The sequence below is a fragment of the Pezoporus wallicus genome, unplaced genomic scaffold (assembly GCF_028554395.1).
Source record: "Pezoporus wallicus isolate ANWC-B61680 ecotype Strahan unplaced genomic scaffold, APGP_CSIRO_Pwel_v1 contig_13071, whole genome shotgun sequence".
Lineage (NCBI taxonomy): Eukaryota > Metazoa > Chordata > Aves > Psittaciformes > Psittacidae > Pezoporus > Pezoporus wallicus.
This window is the reverse complement of record NW_026641407.1, coordinates 366,622-385,052: the sequence shown is the minus strand read 5'-3', so window position 1 is coordinate 385,052 and position 18,431 is coordinate 366,622. Positions and strand designations below refer to the sequence as shown.

Genomic DNA, 18,431 nt, shown 5'->3' with positions numbered 1-18,431 from the left:
GCCCCACTCGTGTCTCACTCTTTGATGGTGATGGCTGTGGGGATCTCCGTCCAGAGCCGTGCAAACTTCACAGGCATCACCAGCTCCTGGGGGTCCCTGTCCACGTGCACGTGCAACATGAGGTGGCAGAAGGATGCCCGGAGATCGAAGGGCAGCATCTCATCTGCCATGCAGAGGAAGATCAGGTCCACACCCAGCTGCTGGGAGATCTCCTTGATGGCCAGGTACTGGCGATCCAGGCACATACGGGCAAAGAGCTTCAGCTGGTACCTGTGCAGGGATGAGGGGGAGAGGGTGTGAGGCCATGCAAGCCTTGCACCTTCACGTGGAGAGAAGATGCCACGGGATCATCACCTGTAGTAGCTGAGGACGTTCTCATCATGGGCATTTCCAGCCCGGGCCTCCTGTGCCAGCTGCCGGATGCTTTTCTCATGGTGGTCATTGTTCTTGTCTGTCCAGGTGAGCCAGACCTCCTCCTCCGAGTACTCGATGCTCAGGTACTCATGGGTCTGGGACATCTCCTTCACTGGCCTCAGCCTGGGACGGAAAAGAGGTAAAACTAGAGATGCTCCCGTGGACAGGGAGGTGATGGGGTTTTACCAGGGCACTGGTGCAAGGCAGGGACAGGCACCAGACCCAGAAAGTGGGAAACCTCTGCCCTTGGCTACTCACTCTGTTTTGATGAGGATGTCACTGTTCTTTGAGTCCAGCACGCACTTGCAGATCAGCTCCTGGGTGACGGGGATGGCGATGTGGTTGGACACACACAGGTCCGAGAGGTAGTCCAGAAACCTGCAGAGCAGAAGGCTCGATGTGAAATCGGCTCCCTGGGGGCTCTCTCCACCTCTGGCCATGGCACATCCCACCCATTAGGCAGCACACAGCCCCCTGGGACACGCACCGTGGCTCGCGGTTCTTGCGCACCAGGCTGACGAAGGTCTCCACCTCCGTCTTGGTGATGTGCTTCTCCAGCAGCTTGCGGTTGTTGTGCAGCAGGGCCGTGATGGTGTCCTCGGCGAGGATGTCGTAGCCGATCTGGGACTGCATCATGCCAAACTGCTTGGCAATGTGCTCCTGGAGAGGTGGTGAGCGCACAGGGCTCAGTGTTGGAGCTTGGCAATGTCCCCATGCCCCACCACCAAGACCTCAGCAGCCCCTGGGGTCTCCCCCCATAACCCCCCATGTACCTGGTTCTTGCGATAGTCCTCCTGGGAATGCCGGAGCACGCGGTAGCACAGCCGGAACATGTACTGGTAGGGAGCGTTCTTCTGGTCCGACAGCTCCTCCAGCCGCACCAGGGGTCCTTCCCCACCCTTGTCCTTGAAAGGAGCTTTCAGGATCCCAAAGATCTGCCCAAAAGCAGAGATGATGAGAGCTGTGTCCCCTCCACACCATCACCCCTATGGATGGATGGGCACCACTGAGGTTCGAGCTGGAGACCTCCTCCATGGGGTCTTCCAAGCCCCTGGCCTCCAGCATGGCCCTGGGCATCTCCACAGGACCCCAGCCTTGCTCAGATGCAGGACCCCAGCACCACTCACCTGCTTCAGGATGTTCTGCTCCCGCATCAGCTTCTGCCGCTCCCGGTTGGGTTTGGTGACCACGATGTCCAGCACATTCTGGCCATTGTTGGGGACGTCGCTGACGAAAAACACCAAGTCCTCCAGCAGCTGGATCACAAACCTGCACAGGGACACGGTGCAAGCGGGCTGAGGGGGCTGCACCCAGACTTGGGTCCCTCCAATAATGCCAGCGCATTTTGGAGGACCAAAGAGCTGGTCCTCCCCTCCCTGGTAGAGGTTAATGGTGCCCTGCAACAAGAGGGATTACAGCCCCTATGGTTCCTAAGGAAACTAAGATATGCCAGGGTGAATGCCAGGGCCTGAGCTTGTGATTCGTGCTAGGAATTTTGCATGTAACGCCTCTGCCCCCTTAGTCACCCCTGGGGGACCCACAGGGGCGGGCTGGCAGGGCGGAAGCGGCTCACTCTGTCCCATGAAGGATCTGTGCTTGCTCAGGAAGCACCAAGGAGCGGGTGCTCCTATAAATAATGCTGTGAGTAACCCACGGCCCCTATCGCGGGGCCAGCTCTCAGCCCCTCTGATGTTTTCCTAGCAGCAAAGGAGGGGCTGAGCAGGGCTGTGCCGTTATCTGGTTTCCTCACCAGGCTCCGGGGAGAAGCAGGCGTGGATTCAGGTTGCAAGCAGGAAAGCAAGACAGCGCTGGCACCAAGAGCCAGGCAGAGGCCGCATCCTGCAGCGATGCTGGAGAGCCCCTGGAGGAGCCCAGCACGGCCCCATCCTGCAGGGGAATGGCTTCTTACCTCCTGTCATTCTGGCTGAGGAAACCTTCGTTCATCTTCTCCACCACGTTGGCCAGCATCGAGCTGGCGTCGTTGGCAAAGTCCAGGTCCCGGATCTCAGACACCGGCACAGAGACGATGGCAAAAGCTTCTTTGTCTTCTTTGGTGGGGCATGTGCCCAGCTGGGGAGCAACAGGGAAGCAGCATCACAGGAACAGGGCAATGCCAGGCACGTCCCCACCATCTGCCACCAACCCGGGTGAGACAATGACCCTGCTTGTCCCCATCAGAAGGACCGGGCTGGGCTGTGGGATACTGGGATGGATGCTAGGCTGGTGTCCAGCCATCCCCTTGGATCATGAGGGTATTACAGTCCCTAGGTAAAGCCTGCGTGGGAAGGAGCATGCCAAGAGCTACTGGGGCCCAGCAAGGAGGGAGCCAGGCCGTACCATGAGGCGAATGGGCCTCTCCTCATCGATGTCAATGGGCACGTTGGTGCTCTGGATCCAGGTGTTGGTGCAGAGGTGGCGCAGCCTCACGTAGGAGTTCCTGCGAAGGGCACAGTGTCCTGGTGAGCGATCCCCACCCAGACACCAGCACCCAGCAAAGACCCCATAAGAGCACGCTTGCTTACATACCTCGGGACGAAGGAGTCCGTCTTCTGCAGCGTGGTAGGGTCCAGCTCGAAGAGGGAGGCGATGTCGTTGCCATGGGGCACGGCCACCAGCCGGTATTTGATCTTCTCTCCCGTGTTCCTGCGGCTGGCCCGGCCACTGCCCCCCTGCACCGGGAAAGCGGCTCTGAGCACGGTGTGAGCACAGCCCCGGGGCACACACAGCACAGGACACACACGGCACAGGACACACGCTCACAGCAGAAGCGCTGGCTTGGACACTGGGCTGAGCCTCGCAGCACGGAGGGGCTATGAGAGCAGAAGCATGGCAGGAGGCACCTGAGCTACGAGGCCACCCCTTGTCCAAACCTCTCCATCAGCAAAGAGAAAATAAACCCTGAAAGTCCAAATCTCTCTTCTACCAGCACTTCCCCACAGGCCGGGGATCCAACATGCGCTGAGAGCCCTCCAATGGGTTTCAGCGGGGTCCTCTCACAAACGGGACACGGGGATGCTATCCTGGGGAGTGGGATGCTCGGCTGGACAGCGGGACAGGCTCCGGCTGCAGCCTCAGCACCACGCAGGACGTGGTGGCACAGCGTGGGCACTGGCCCCCGCAGCAGGCTCAGTTTTGGGGGCATTTCCCTGCTTTCAGGCAGAGTCTAAAGAGACGGCGTGATTTCAGGCAGCGGCAGCGTTTCTGCTAGCGAGGCTGCACACAGCTCACCGTGGGCGCTGCTTTGGGCTCAGCCACGTCTCCTTTATAACTTGGGTTTTCCTGAAAAGTTAAAGAGGGAGATGAAAGAGAGCTATCAGTCCTCCCACTCGGTCCCTCCACCCTGAGCACGGGGTGTTAGCTCTGTTCCTACCTCCCTCGACAAAGGAAACCTGCCCAGATGGGGCTGGAGGCCAGGACCCATTCCCAATGCTCAGCACTGCCATCCCCAAGGAGCGGGACAAGCAGACCTTGGCTCTGCGCTGCAGCAAGATGAGCTCTTGCTGTAAATCACTCCTGAGGTCTCAGTGACCAACCCAGCATGGGGATGAATCTGGGATCTTCTTTCCTCTGCAGATGTCACCTGAGTGTCTTTTAGTTTAAAGCAGCTATTTCAGAGCCCCAGTATCTGCTGTTTTCCACCCTGCAGTGGTGGAAGGGGCCCTTGGGCTGCCTTTGGTTGCCTTCTCCAGATAGGGAGCACCTCTTGCACATGAAGCTCTGAGATACCCCTCAGTACATCCCTGCTCCCCTGCAGCAGGGGGTAGCCCTTGGTCATGGCAGCTCATTAGAGTCAAACCAACAACATTATTGAAGTGCAGAAACTTCCTTGTGCTTCTATCAGGAACTTAAAAAGGAGCAAAAAAACCTGGCAAATAGTGTTACTGGGCCAGATTTTGCCCATGCTTTCCCTAGGCAAGGACAGCAGGATGAGTATCCCCTGCTTCCATTGCACAGGAGGTGGTATTAGAGCAAGGAAATAGAGGAAAGCCCCGTCCACCCCTCCTGCCCCTGGGCCAGAAGAGGAGGGAGCCAGGAACAGCAGTTTTGTCAAGCAAACTCCTTCACCACCGAGTGGGGGTTCAGTGGGAAAGCCTAGTCCTGCAAACAGGTCCATGTCGATGATGCTCACAGCCCCGGTGCCAATGCCTCCTGGAAGGCAACTGGAGCGGGACCAGAATCAACCCTGGGTGGGCACTGCCTCTGCCAGGGACGTGCCAGCCTCCTGAGGACAGGTTTCTGCACCCCTCTGCTCCCCCACCCTTACCTCTGCTGCCAGGTAGTTGCCTGTGGCGAGGTGCTTGAAGCGGTACAAGCCATTCCAGTGCCCGGCTCCCCCTCGGCACGGGTCGTGGTGGACAACCTGGGAGAAGCAGAGGAGAGCTCAGCTGGGATGCTGGTGATGCCTCCGCTGACCCAGGGCAAACACAGCAACGATCAGAGCCCTGTCCTATTGCAAAGGTGGCAGTGAGCAAACACGTTTGGGGTGCAGAGCTCAGACAGACACCAGCGCCCATCCATCAGCTGCAGTTCCCAGTAATCTCAGAGCTCGAGCCTGCTATAGAAATAACCATTGCTTCTAGCAACACCCCCAGTGAAAGCACCACAGCCCACAGAGGCACCCCAAAAGCTCATAGACGCACACTCCATCCCCTCCGTGCTCACCTCCACCTCCCACAGGGCGTTGGAGCTGGTGGCCGAGGTGGCCGACTGCCTCAGGGTGGTGCGGAGGAAGACGTGCAGCTTGCCTTTGTACTCGTCACAGGTGAGAAACTTCTCCTGCTCGGCGTGGAAGAGCCTCACCACATCCCCCTGGACCGGGACATGGTGGTGAGACCCAGGGACATGGCTCTCCGACAAGCCAAAGTATCTCCTCCCATGACCCCCAAAGCAATGGGATCCCTCCTGTACATGGTCCACAGCAGAGCTCCGTGGCATGGCAGGACCACAGCAGCCTGGGCATCAAACCCATCACTTTACACCCCCGGAGCAGCGCTGCTCATCAGTGTGTTTAAGGCATTAACGCCCCGAGAGGGAGGATGCAGGGGATGCGGGAAGCTGGGGCTAAGTGTGGCGCCTGGGGACGGGGGTCTGTAAGATCATAACAATCAATATCCATCCAGCTGCTTCCTGGAGGACCTTAGCCCTTAACAATAGCTCCACAGGGAAAGTTCCTTTCCCAGGCAGCAGGCAGCCCTGCTGCACGGCTCCACAGCTGAAAATTGTCCTCACAGCCGGGAGCCACTGCTGGCGCTGTGTGTGCCTTGCGTTGTCCTCAGGAGCCAGTTCAATACAATAAGGCAGAGAGTAATTTCATGCCCCCCTGGGTACCTGCTGCCAGGAGACACTAAACTACCCACTGAACTTGCTGTTCAGTTCTGCAGGTGATGAGGACCTTGAGTTCTGGGAGAATCCAAGGCCGGATCTCCTTCCTCTGCCCCTGTTCACACGTCCTGCTCTCGTGGGGCTGAACCTCCTTCCTTACCCCTTTCAGCACTTCCTCCATGTGGTCACAGAACTGCATGAAGAGGTTGATTTTCCAGCTGGTGTTACAATTGACCGAGTTCACCTGGGGAGCAAGAGAACGCGGTCGGGATCGCTGGGGTGGGAAAAAAGGGGAAGGAAACAAGGCAAGCCATAAAAGCCCGACCCCGCAGCGGCAGCCCAGCCTCCCTGTACCTCCTTGCAGCCAGCGTTGTCAGCAAGCTCATAGTTGCTGGCGTGCAGCGGCTGCCCGGCGTTGACAGGGTTCAGGATGACTTTGTCTCCCACAACTACCTGGGGAGGGAAATGGGAAAGGAAGGATCGAGGATGAGACGGGGCGCACGGCAGGGAGGAGAACACACATGGTGCCTTCTGCGCCTCTTCACTGAGGACTTTCCATCCCCGCACTCACGTTATCTCCGTTGCTCCTCAGCTTCCAGAAGGGCTGGATGAAGAGCCAGGATCCCTCGTTGCCGGTGGCATCCAGGGTCACCCGCATGGCGTTCTTCTCAAGCAGGGCTGGCAACCGCTTGTTCACCGTCAGGTACTTGTTGCTCTTCATGTGGAGGAGCTGGAGGGGCACACGCTGGGGTGAGCTGTGAGGCCCCAGGTGGGTCATACCCAGGGGTGCCCCCACAAGCCATTTCCCGAGCCAAATTGCATGTGCTGGATCCACGCATCCCCCCCAAGTCTGCTCATCCAAGCATAGAGGAGGGAGGATGAGCGCCCGTACCTGTATGACACTGCCGTATTTCACTACATCCCCGTGCACCTTCTTGTTCTCCGTATCGTTCTGCTTCTGCTCCATCTGGGCTGCGTGCTGAATGCCGAAAGGAGAAGAGCTGAGTGCACAGGCCAGAGCTACAATATGGTCCTCAGCGTCCAAAAGCTCAGCCCTGGGCAGCTGTATGAACCATAGAATCATGGAATGGTTTGGGTAGGAAGGGACCTTAAAGCTCATCCAGTTCCATGCAGGGACACCTCCCACTAGAGCAGCTTGCTCCATGCCCCATCCAACCTGGCCTTGAACACTGCCAGGGATGGGGCAGCCACAGCTTCTCTGGGCACCCTGTGCCAGCGCCTCAGCACCTTCACGGGGAAGAGCTTCTTCCCTATATAAGGTCCATGTGAGCTTTACACTGAGGGCTTAAAACTTAGGACAGGGATAAAATGGCACCAAAATTCCATCACAACCCCAGCAGGTTCTAGAGGGCAGCTGTGCACAGGCCAGAGACCAAGGCACCCATCTCAGCCCCACTGCAGATGCGGCAGGATTGGTCCCCACCAGCCAAGATGCCCCAAGGTTGAATTGCTCAGCACCGCTTGCAGCCCCTCTCTCCAAAACCACAGAGATTTTCCCTGTGCTGGCTCTGGCAGCTGGAGGAGCGATGCTGACGTGCACGGAGCAAGGCAGGATCTGTCTGGGAAGGGCGAGGGTGCGCTGACAGCCTTGGCGCCAGCCTGGGCACAGCCCAGTGACTGGGATGGGAAATGGTGGTGAGGGATGGAGCTGGGAGAGCATCAACCCTTTCCCATCCTCCCTGAGCAGGGGATGCTGAAGGCTCTTGGCGCCATTGTGGCGGTCCAAAGCCTTTGCTCTTTTGAATGTTGCCACCACTACAGCTAACCATCCCCATGCAGCTCTGGGGGATGTGAGCCCCATGGCAGTGGCTGCTGCCATCAGGAAACAAACCTGCTGCCAAGAAATCCCGCACTGATGCAGAGCTGGGAGTTTAACAACAACCCCATAGAGCAACACAGCCCCAGTGGGAGATCCGGCACCGTGGCGGGCCCTAAATGCGTGTCCAGATCTGAGCTGAAACCCAGCGGAGCTGGGAATGGGACTGTTTGCCCTGAGTCCATGGGGGCTGATGTTCCCAGCCTATCCCTTGGTGGGACTGGGCTCCCCAGGCTCTGGTGTGATGGGGTGCAGGGGACATGGGGTGAGTGGCCTGGAACAGTGCAGGGAGGAATCGGAGGCATCAGTAGGGTTCCGGCACACGGCTCCGGATGCGAGGGAGCATTTGCCAAAAGGGCAACACCGGGAGCAGCGGAAAGGAAGAAGGAAATGACAGAATCTCTTTAAGAGAAATCCGAACCAAGGTGCAATCAATCAGGCTCAGAAATGAGCCTCTCTATCCAGTCATGGCCAGTACAGCTGTCCACATTATGGGTTACAAGTTATGGTCTAACCGGAGCAGGAAAATCACATTTCCATAGACCATGTATGGCTGGACATGGCAGGAGGCCCAGACCCTGCCCCTCATCTCCAGGATGCTCCGGGACGCTCTGTCCTGATGCTCCATCAGACCTTGCTCCCCAAGGGCAAAACTGGGGGCTGCTGGGGCTGGGGCTGGGCTTGGAGCCTGATGAGATGATTTAATGAGTCTCTCCTGAGCTTCGGTTTCATGAATCACGCTCGGGGCCTCGCCAGCTGTCTGAGGCGATTGTGCAATGTTTAACATGGGCCTTTTCCAAACCTCGTGGAAGTCAACAGGAGCCTTTCTCTTCCACAGCCCTTCGGAGCCAGTCCTGGCTGCAGCGGCTCCCTCCTCCATGCCAGGCACCCCTGGGTGCTGCAGCACCTCTGCCTTCTGTGCCATGGGCTCCTCTGCACAGGAGCATCATGGAGGGCTGAGACAGCAAGTGCTGGGCACGGCAGCAAGGGTGGAAAGGCAGGTGGACATCACCTCTCATCCCAAAAGCAGCACCACTGCCCTCCCTTCCTCTCCCTGCCTGCTCAGTCCCCTGGATCCTTCTCTGTTGCTCCTCCCTGGGACATCTCCCTTGCAGTGGGAGCAACAGAATCGTGTGGCTCGTTGGTCACTGCTGTGTCCACCCTGGGCTGTCACAGCATGGATCGAGCATGGCTGTGCTGCACTGCCCAGAGCTCCCCCACCACCAAGGGCACACGTGCAGGGATTGCAGGAAAGCCAAAGAGCTGCTCACCTGGAGCTTCTGCAGCAGCACCACGTCCGCGATCTTCTCCTTGTCCTGCTTGGTTTGCTTGGCCTTCCAGTACTGCTTCTGAGCAGAGTAGCGGTTCATGGGACACACTTTGAAGAGGCAATCTGGGAGGAGAAGAAGGCCAGCATGAGGCTGCAGCAGCCTCCAGTGTGTCCCTAGTGTGGCCAACGTCACTAAGGGGCAGGAGCAAGTGCACCCCAGGACACTGCTCCTGTCCCAGCAGCATCCCTGGGAGATGGTCCTCCTAAGACACAGCAACCCCATCCACTGCTGGGGGTCGAAGGGACTGGTGCAGGATCACACCGCCTTGTATTAGCTGTGGGGTTAGTTTCAAACCAGGGTAAATGAGGCCAGGAGTGACTCCACTTCTTGGACTAGTGATCAGAAGCATTCCCATTGGAAATGGCCGTGCAATGTGGGAAGGAAAACTTCAGGGCGAGAAAAGCACTGATGAAGCCCAGCTGTACCAAAGGAGGAGAGGATCCCACTGGGAGGCAGGGAAGGAGGAGGGAAGCCGGCAGGACACAGGGCGTGAGCAGAGGTCTCCACATCTCCCTTGTTACCCTACCCATCGGACACCCGGAGCCAGCAGGACCCCAGGCTGCTGCCCTGTGGTGGCCATGCCATGGGGATGCAAACACTGCTCCTCCTGGGCTGCTCACAGGGAGCCTCAATCACCCGTGCTGGAAACCAGCAACCTCTCCTACAATCTGTACATCCACAGCTGCATTTCGGGGCCTAAAATCAACACTCTGGGGCCCTGAAGGGCACAGGTTTGCATCCCAGCTCCTCCAAACACTCGCACTGATTCCATGCTCTGCAGATCGCCCCACTTTGCCTGCTTTTCCCCAGGCTGCTGCGGCCGGATGGGGGTGCTGAAAGCGCAGACACCCAGGTCCAGCCTTTGGAATTGAAGCGCAAGAGCAGATGTCTGGAGACAAGGAGGCACTGACATCTCCCAAACCCTGGCTGAGGGCTGGAAGCTGTATGGGGGCGAGGGCAGGAAGGGGTTTGCTGCCTGGATCAACCGAATTCCGCCTGGAACAGCAGCCCAGAAACTTCAGACGCAAAAAGAAAAAGGCATCGCTTCCATCTCTGGCGCGGTCCCGAGGCGCTGGCAGGCTCCTGTTTATTTACCTGGGAGTGACGAGCAAACAACACGGAGCACAGTTCTCACCGCTCGGGCTGCTGGGGCCGGGCCAAGTTTCACATTGCGTGGTACAGGTCTGTTTGCTAAGGGCACATCCCGTGCCAGGGCAGCACGGAGCGGAGCTGCTGCTGCGGCAGCGCCCGGCTGCCTGCTCCCACCGCCTCCAAACGGCTACGGGAACACGGGGGCCACCTGCAGCACCTTGAATCGTTCTCATTCAAGTGCTAATTGCGGTGCAGGAGAACATGGCAGAAAGTAGAAACCAACAGAGTTATGGAGAGACGGGGGCTGCGAGCACCCCCTGCCCAGAGGTGCTGCCTGACATCCCTGTCTCAGGACTAAGCCATTTGGACCTAACACCAGGGGAATCCCAGCCTGGTTTGGGTTGAAGGGAGCTTAAAGCTCATGCAGCTCCATGCAGGGACCGCTTCCACTAGAGCAGCTTGCTCCAAGCCCCTGTGTCCAACCTGGCCTTGAACACTGCCAGGGATGGGGCAGCCACAGCTTCTCTGGGCACCCTGTGCCAGCGCCTCAGCACCCTCACAGGGAAGAGCTTCTGCCTAAGAGCTCATCTCAGTCTCCCCTCTGGAGGTTAAAGCCATTCCCCTTGGCCCGTCCCTACAGGCCCTTGTCCCAAGCCCCTCTCCAGGTTTCCTGCAGCCCCTTTAGGCACTGGAGCTGCTCTGAGGTCTCCCACGAGCACAGCAGAGATGCAGAATCCCCTCCTTAAGCTGCTGCTCATGCTCTGGGGGTGAGCCCAGCACACGGGGGGGGGGGGGGTCTGGGCTCTGAGCTCGCTGCTGGGTCCCATTTTCCCACCGGGAAGCGGAGCAGGGCGCTGGCACGACCCATGTGCATCCCACCGCAGCGCAGGATAGGGCCGGGTCCGGCCACAGGATATGGGGACGGCAACAGCACATGAAAATCCTCTTAAGGCTCTCGCTGGTGCCGCAGGGGAACAGCAGCAGCCCGTTGTTTTTACCTCCCAGCAGTGATTGCTATCGAGAAGGCAGACCGCTGCTTTTCCGGCCATTACAACAAGGGGCTGGATATCCTGATAGGGTTTGCATGGAGCAGGGTGAGTCTAGACCAGACCTGCGCCTGGAAAAGAGATTCAACACCCACCCATGTCTCGGCAGGGAGATGGCGTGGCTACCGGGACAAGGCTCGCACCGGCTGCTTCCAGCTCTTCCCATCCAGCCCCAGGTGGAAATCAACTGATGTCTGGGAATGGGGATGGATGCCCGGGCAGTGCAGGGCTGCGGGACACTGGGGAGCTCATTAATCAGCCCCATGTACAAGTTAATGGCAGCAGCTCGCATGGAAGCACATCACTGCTTGGTGGGACCCTATGGGAAGGGTGCTGGGAGGGGAAGGGGTCCTGCATGGCACCTTGCTGTGGGATGGTGAAGCCACCCTGGGAAAAAGGCAGAGGCACAAAGCAGAGCAGGAAACCCTCATTTTAAAAGGGGGGGGGGCTGAAGTGCCAGCAGCTGGGATGAGAGGAACGGCTGCCCTGATCCAACCCCTCAGCCACTGCTTTGGGCTCGCTGCACCCGGGCAGCCCCTCACCTAAATGGGAACCAACAGGCACAGCCCCAAGTGCCCGAGGAGCCGACGCAGCCCAGAACATGATGGCTGAGGAGAGATGGGGATTTACCAGCCCTCTCTAAGCCCTGCGTGCCTCGTAAATGGGAGGCTTAATCCCCAGCTCCCTCTGAGGTGCAGCCAAGCACCGCAGGTGTAATTAGGGCTGAGTGCTAACAGGCTCGCCTGGAAATGCTCTGCCTGTTGCAAGTGCCCCTCTGAATGTCCCCTCCAGTCCCTGGCTCCTGGTGGGTAAACACCCAGGGATGCATTTGGGGATGGTGAGACCCACCTTTGCAGAGGATGGTTCCCAGCCACCTCTGTTCCTTAGGGCTGGGCTAAGGGGTCCCAAGGACCATCCCACCATGGCGGTGGTGCCAATAAATGCGTAAAAGCCCCCAGAGTCAAACAGAGGAGGGCAGATGGTTTCGCCAAGCCATGGAAACAAAGCTATGGAGGCTGTCCAAGAACCCTCCATGCTCCTCAGCAAAGGACAAGCAGCACCTCCCAGCCCCAGGACAGCTGACATAGATGGGACCCTGGTCCCCAGCCATGGGTGCCGGGGGCCGGCATCATCCCCAAGGCTGCTCCATCAGCGATGGAGCTGCCCCAGTCTCACCTCGGAACTTCTTGGGTGGGTTGTCCAGGTCGCCAGCAGCCGGCTCCACCACGCATCGGTCGTCCACCAGCCTGTGTGGGACAGAGAGCAGGAGCAGGGTCAGCACTGGCAAAGGGAGCGGCTTCACCACAGCCCACAGCTCTGTGCCACCAGCACCAAACCCGTGTCTCCTGCTTGCCACCCGCTCGCACTCTGTAAATATTTAGCACAACAACACGGCTCCTGCAGCAGGCAGCTGCTTTGGGGCCCTTGCTCCGAGCACAGCACTCCTTGTTCCCCATCACCCACCATCTCTTTCACGTGTGTTTTTCATCCCGGTCCCTTAGAGCAAACGGTGCAGACACAAAACAGCGATGAACACGATGCCTTGTATCAACCCTTTGCTCAGTGGCTCACGCGGGAGGCTCTGATGCCCAGGTCCTGCTGCAGCAAACCCTTGCCCAGCTCCCGGCTGAGCCAAACCCCTTCCCCACACAGAACGCTGCCTGCGGTGTTATTTCACTGGTAATCCGGCACAAGAGGGATGAGTTCCACTTCCATGCAGCAGTTTTCCTTCTCTGGCCAGGAGCTCACCCCACCTGGACATGGAGGGTGTAGCTGCTGCGGATGGAGGTGGCAGGGCCCCCCCAAACCAGTCATTAACTAATATCTGATCAGAGGAGCTGGCTCTGCCCCTCAGATGCAAAGGGCTGTGTCTCCTCCCTGCCCTCCTCTGCTTTCCCAGCATTGAGCAAAACCCTGTGGGCTTGGCCTTGGGTGCTGAGGACCGATGTGGGGACAGACGGGACGTTGCTTTTCAAGGGTCCCAAGAACAGCAGAGCACATGAAGCACATGGGCATCACTTCAGTTTCTATAGCCCTGCACGAGGCTCTGCTCAGCACCCAAAGCACAGCGGGACGAGTGGTGCCCCAGGGGCTGGTGGCGCCGGGGGCCACCGGAGCTGTCTGAGGCTCCAGCAGGACAGGCTGTACCCGCTCGCCCGCTTTCTCCCAGCGCCTGGGAAGTGATGCAGCCAGAGAAACTCTGCTCCCGCCGCAGGCGAGGAAGTGAGAAGCGTGTCCCCACCTGCGGAGGCTCAATTCAGGCAGCAGCTGAGCGTGCGAGTGGATACAGGAATGCACCCATGACGCCATCCCGGGAGGGAGCATCCCATCCAGCTCTGTCTGTCCCTGGGATGGGAGCGACGATGCAGAATGACAAAGTGAAGTCCATGCATGTGGCACAGCGGAGCCAAGGTCCCCAAGGGACACTCAAACACCCTCCCCCAGGAGCAAACCAAATAGCCAAAGCAGTGCTGGAGATGAACATGCAGCACTGCAGAGGGTTGGCAAAAGAGACAATAGATCCCATTTGCAGATCCAGCCTCTTCCCCTAGCCCAGCCAGTGTCCAGAAGAAGGGAAAATTCCTTTCAATAGCTCGTCAGAGAGGAATTTGGCCTCTGCATTGATGGATTGGGACCCCGGGACCCCAGCGCTGCTGTGGGCTGGCAGCAGCAAACACTCATGGTCAGCAGTGCAGGGGCTCAGGCCCCCAGCCAGGGGCTGCCTGAACACGATGCCTTTTCCATGGGCCACGACAGCAGGGAAGTAGTCGAGCACGTTCCCAAACTCCTGCGGGGCACGGAGCCTTGGGAGGGCAGGGAAAGAGGTGAAGAGTGGAGCAGAGGCAGCTTTGGGCAGGGGCTGTCCCACATCCCACCCCACCGGGCACATGCAGAGCTTCAACCCAGCCCCACTGCCCCTTGTAGGCTGTTTTGATTTCTATTACTATTATTCTGGGGAGGGAACAGGCAGAAACGAACGTGTTCAATGCTCCTCGGAGCAAAGACCACCATGGGCCGAGCCCAACCAACCCCAGGTCAGGCTCAGAGAGCAAAGCACTTTGAAGACTAGAACCCATCCATGGTCATGGCCGGGGGTCTCCAAGGAAGCTCCTGCCCTGTGTGGCCTATTCCCAGTGCCGGAGTTAAACAGCACAGGAGCCTCCCACCCTCACCAGCTCTGCTCAGCGGCTGCTTCCCTGTAGTTACCACTTCACTGGGCAGCATTAGAGACCCAGTGACTGCCAGGCAGTTTCAGCATCTTTAAGCCCACGATTACTGCAAGGATGCAAGTGCTGTTTCTATTAAACTCATGCTCCAGACTAACATTCTGCAGTCAAAAATAGCTGAAAATAATAGGATTCTGACAGGGTGGACATGAATCACCTGGGACACTGCTGGGGCCAGGATACGCTTCCACTAAGAACCAGCATCACCGCAGTGGGACGGGGCCGGTCGGCGCTCCCTCTGCTATTAGAGCAGCAGGGACACGCGGGCACTCGCTGCTGCACCGAGCAGCGGGGAGGACACTGAGAATAAAGAGAGCAGCTTCCATTGCTCAGGTGTTAATGAGAAAACAGGCCGAGCACCTGGAGGGAGATCCCGAACAAAGCAGGAGGCTGAAGGCACTGATGAACACGGTGGAAACTGAACTTTACCTTTTCCAATTCACCTCCAGGGGCCAGGTCCTCGCCCCGCTGAGCCTGCTGCCCGCAGCCCAGCAAAGCATGGGCGAGCATCTGGTTCGCTTTAAGCCACGCAAGTCATGGCCGTGGCTCCAGTGGGGCTTTAAATTATCAAGCACAAAGTGGTTCCATGGCCGGGGGCCAGCGCGCTTGGCCTCGTGCGAGGTCAGGGTCCAGCACAGCGATGTGCAGCGGTTGGACACCTCGAGCAGCCCCAGGGATGGGGGCCAGCGGGGCTGACGTGGAACAACGTGAAGCCAGGCTGAGGAAGAGGAGGGAGGGAGCCTTCCCCAGCTGTGCTGGTCCAGCAGTGCTCTGGGAGAAGGGGAGCCCCCAGGAGCACCCTGCTACAACGCAACCATCCCCTGGAGGTGAGGAGGAGGGTGATGAGGAGGAAAGCTCGCCTTTGGGCACGGGGTCAGGTCAGCCTCTCTGCCTGGGGGGCAGGACAGGCGCTGAGCCTCCCATTGGCAGCAGTAAAGTGAATGAACACCGGGCTTTGCCCTGTTGCAGTGACTGGAGGAGGAACCGCTCCTGGCCTCGCTTGTGCTTCTCCTCCCCACAGACGGGTTCGTCCTGACCCGGCAGGGCTGGAGTTACCCTTTGAACAGCCACTGCGTTTCCCTGAGCTGCTCCACCCTGCAAGGGCTCCTACAGCTACCGAAGGGGGTATTCCTCCTTAAACAGCCGTGGCGGCAGGTTTGCCACTGGTCCTTCCCCTCCCTGAGCCCCAGGGATGGCAGGAGCAGGGCAGCACATCCCCAGCACAGGCACCAGCGCTGCGCTGCTTCTCCTCTCTGGCTCTGGCCGTGTGGTGCTGGCTTCTCAGGGACACACGATAAGATGGGGACACTCATGGCAGCGGCATCTCCCAGGGTCGCAGCATCGCCCCATCCATCACGCTGGAGCAGGAACCACATCAAGGTCCCTGAGCTCCTTTCCCTGCTTGCCATGGGTTTGCTCCTCACAGGGCACCCACATCAGTGGCTGTTCCTCCCCATCCCAGACCCAGTCCCGGTCACAAAAGTTCCTTCTCCTCAAGCACAGATCCCTCTGGAGTTACCAGTGACAGTCCCTGAGCAGCACCCACACCCAGGCTCCCTGCAGTGGGTGCCATGTCCTGGGGAAGCTGCTGCTCACACCAGGTACAAAAGGAGGAAAGGGATGGGAGAAAGGCAGAGGGACAGGGAGAGGGAAAAGGAGAAGGAAACTGCCCAGCTGGGGCACAGTCACAGGGACATCACTGCACCCACACGCTGGGGTACATCCCTTAACGTGACACTGGCGACCAGCACTGGAGATGCTCCACATCATCCCATCTCAACAGAGGATCCCACTGCACACCCCAGCGATCCCACAGCCAAACCCAGTCCCTCTGCAAGGGAGGATGGAGGGAGAGCTTCCGCAGGGTGCTCAGCCAGCACACAGCACCCAGCGTGGGGCTGGCAGGGCCATTTGCCTTGCAAACGAGGCAAATAAGGTCTGGAGCTGCGGCAGGAGGGCCAGGGAGAAGCACTGCCCCTGCGTCACCCAGTTCCTTATCGCAGGAGTGATTTAAGGTGTGGTTGTGGCTCCCAGGTCGAGGGCCACAAGGGAAAACCATTTCAGAGGGCGAGAAGCATCCCGGAGATAGGAGAACCCTGGGAAAGTGGGGCTACCCCATGATGGGGCCTGGGAGAAGAGGCTCTCAGAGCAAGCCCTGCCTTTCAGATCCTTCTAAGTCTAGAGAAGCACCCGGCAAAAGCAATGTGAGCTCCAAAGGGTCTAAACACCTCTTCACTCAGCGCCTGGTGAGCCACTGGGATGTGCTACATGGGCTCATCACCAGTGTCGGGCCCCAGGGAGCCTGCTCCAGCCCCAGGTTCACAGACAGGCTGGAGGGGTGCTCAGCACCGAGCTGCCAAGGGATGGCTCTGGCACCGGGAATGGGCAGCTAATGGACCTCTCACCCATCAGTGAGGGCTGGCACCGACAGGCTGCATCCTGCACATGCAGGACCTTCCACCCAACACCATCTAGAGCTGGAGGAAGGCTCCAGTGGGCATGAACCCAGGGGCTGCATGTGCCCAGCGGTGGCGAAGGTGTAGGCGAAGGTACGTACGTCTCCGGTTATACATAGGCATGTGGGAGCAAGTGCATTCAGCACAGATTATAGAGCCAGGCAGCTCCTGCCCCAGGAATCCCATCCAAGTCAGCATTCCTGGCTGAGCTCAGCCTCTCCTACACGCAGCGTGGGGCAGGCACGCTGGCACAGACACGCGTCCACCTGCCTGGGGCAGTGGGCAAGGTTTGGGTCTCTGCTTGGGGTAAGGAAAAGACCCACCCGTGCCCCAGCAGCCCTGGCAGAGCCCTCAGCACTGCAGGGAAGCGTTCCCAGTGGGAGCAGTGGATGAAGAAGGGCATCACTGAAGGTCTTGGCCTGGCTTTGTCTTTGGCTTAGCCAGAAGAAGGAGGGACAAGGGACAGGTCCCCAAGCTCTGAGCTCATCTCCCCACATCAGAGATGATCCCTTTGCCCAGGCTATGTCCAGGAGGCTGCAAGGAGTCAGCTCAGCCTGGACCTGGCAGTGCCCTGGTCCCTGCAGCCCAAAGCAGCACTTGGTGGCCATGGGTACCTGCGGGTTGAGGACCCTGCGGTGACTCTCACTGGCCACCAGCAGTGTGGGGATGTGAGGGGGGACAGCGAGAGCCATCACTGCCTGGAACACCCAGCCTCCAGCCGCACCGGGCAGCACTGGGAGCACTTAATGCCCAGCAGGGATCCCAGCTGCTGGAGCCGTCCCGTTCAGCCACACACACACACCCCCTTCCTAACCCCACAAACCCCTCCTGCTGCTTAAACCCGTTTCATCTCCCCCAGCCCCTAATGGGGGGGCGAGGGTGTCCCGCAGGGTCCCTCCAGGGCCACCTCCTGCCCCTGGCAGCGACTGGATCCCAGGAGAGCCTGGAGGGACACGGCTTCTCTTGTGCCCGCTCTCGCTGCAGCTCCCAGAGCCCCCCTTTTCCCTTCGGTCCCAGGCTCAAGCACCACCTTGTTCCACCTCGTCCCATCCCACCCTGGGACCCAGCTCGCTGCGGGGCAGCGGCGGGAGCGCCCCACTCACCCCAGGGTGCTGATGAAGCCATTGACGGAGCCCTCGGCGTACAGGGAGACGATGTCCCCGATGTGCAGGAAACTTGACATCTCATTCATGGTTGCCCTCGCCCCGGCGCGGCGCCGCTTCTTCCCCGAGTCACCTTCCCGAGCCGATATCCAGCATGGGGCGAGCAGAGGGGTCCCTGCTCGGGGCGGGGAGGGGGGGTAAACCCCAGCCCGGCTCCCTGCCAGCCGCAACGGGCGCGGGGCGGCAGCCGGAGCCCCCGAACAACTTCTACATGTGCGGGAGAGGAGGAGGAAGAGGAGGAGGAGGATGAAGGAGGAGGGAGGGGGTGAGGCTCAGCTCCAGGGCTGCGGGAGGTCTGTCCGGCTGCCTCCGTCCGTGCTCCGCGTTCTACCTGCAGCCAATGGAGAGCGATCAGGAAGTCCTGCTCGAAAAAGCATGCAAATGTTTTTGGCCTGGGAGGAGAAGCGGAGCCGCGGGGGGGGGAACCCAAAATGAGGCCCCACCCTCCCCTCCCCGCCTCCCGCCTAGGGCGAGCGTGCGGGGCGAGGGGCACCGGGGATGGGGACGCGGCTCCCGGCCCCGCGGCTTCTCCCCCTCCTCGGC

The 18,431-nt window shown here is 59.4% G+C and overlaps 1 protein-coding gene across 1 annotated transcript in view; it reads right to left on the bottom strand.

Moving 5' to 3' along the window:
* ITPR3 (inositol 1,4,5-trisphosphate receptor type 3) overlaps positions 1-18,016 on the bottom strand; it is a 36,490-nt gene extending 18,474 nt beyond the window's left edge. Inside the window, exons 1-19 of the mRNA XM_057423550.1 lie at positions 17,829-18,016; positions 12,219-12,289; positions 8,845-8,966; positions 6,629-6,715; positions 6,308-6,466; positions 6,091-6,189; positions 5,897-5,980; positions 5,077-5,223; positions 4,679-4,774; positions 3,643-3,693; positions 2,941-3,083; positions 2,752-2,851; positions 2,324-2,484; positions 1,542-1,683; positions 1,188-1,349; positions 902-1,074; positions 673-792; positions 355-537; positions 19-270 (exon numbers count right to left, since the gene is read on the bottom strand). Of these exons, the coding sequence (XP_057279533.1) occupies positions 19-270; positions 355-537; positions 673-792; positions 902-1,074; positions 1,188-1,349; positions 1,542-1,683; positions 2,324-2,484; positions 2,752-2,851; positions 2,941-3,083; positions 3,643-3,693; positions 4,679-4,774; positions 5,077-5,223; positions 5,897-5,980; positions 6,091-6,189; positions 6,308-6,466; positions 6,629-6,715; positions 8,845-8,966; positions 12,219-12,289; positions 17,829-17,917 (2,441 nt within the window). The 5' untranslated portion in view covers positions 17,918-18,016. The remainder of the gene's footprint in view (positions 1-18; positions 271-354; positions 538-672; positions 793-901; positions 1,075-1,187; positions 1,350-1,541; positions 1,684-2,323; positions 2,485-2,751; positions 2,852-2,940; positions 3,084-3,642; positions 3,694-4,678; positions 4,775-5,076; positions 5,224-5,896; positions 5,981-6,090; positions 6,190-6,307; positions 6,467-6,628; positions 6,716-8,844; positions 8,967-12,218; positions 12,290-17,828) is intronic.
* Positions 18,017-18,431: the final 415 nt, after the last annotated feature.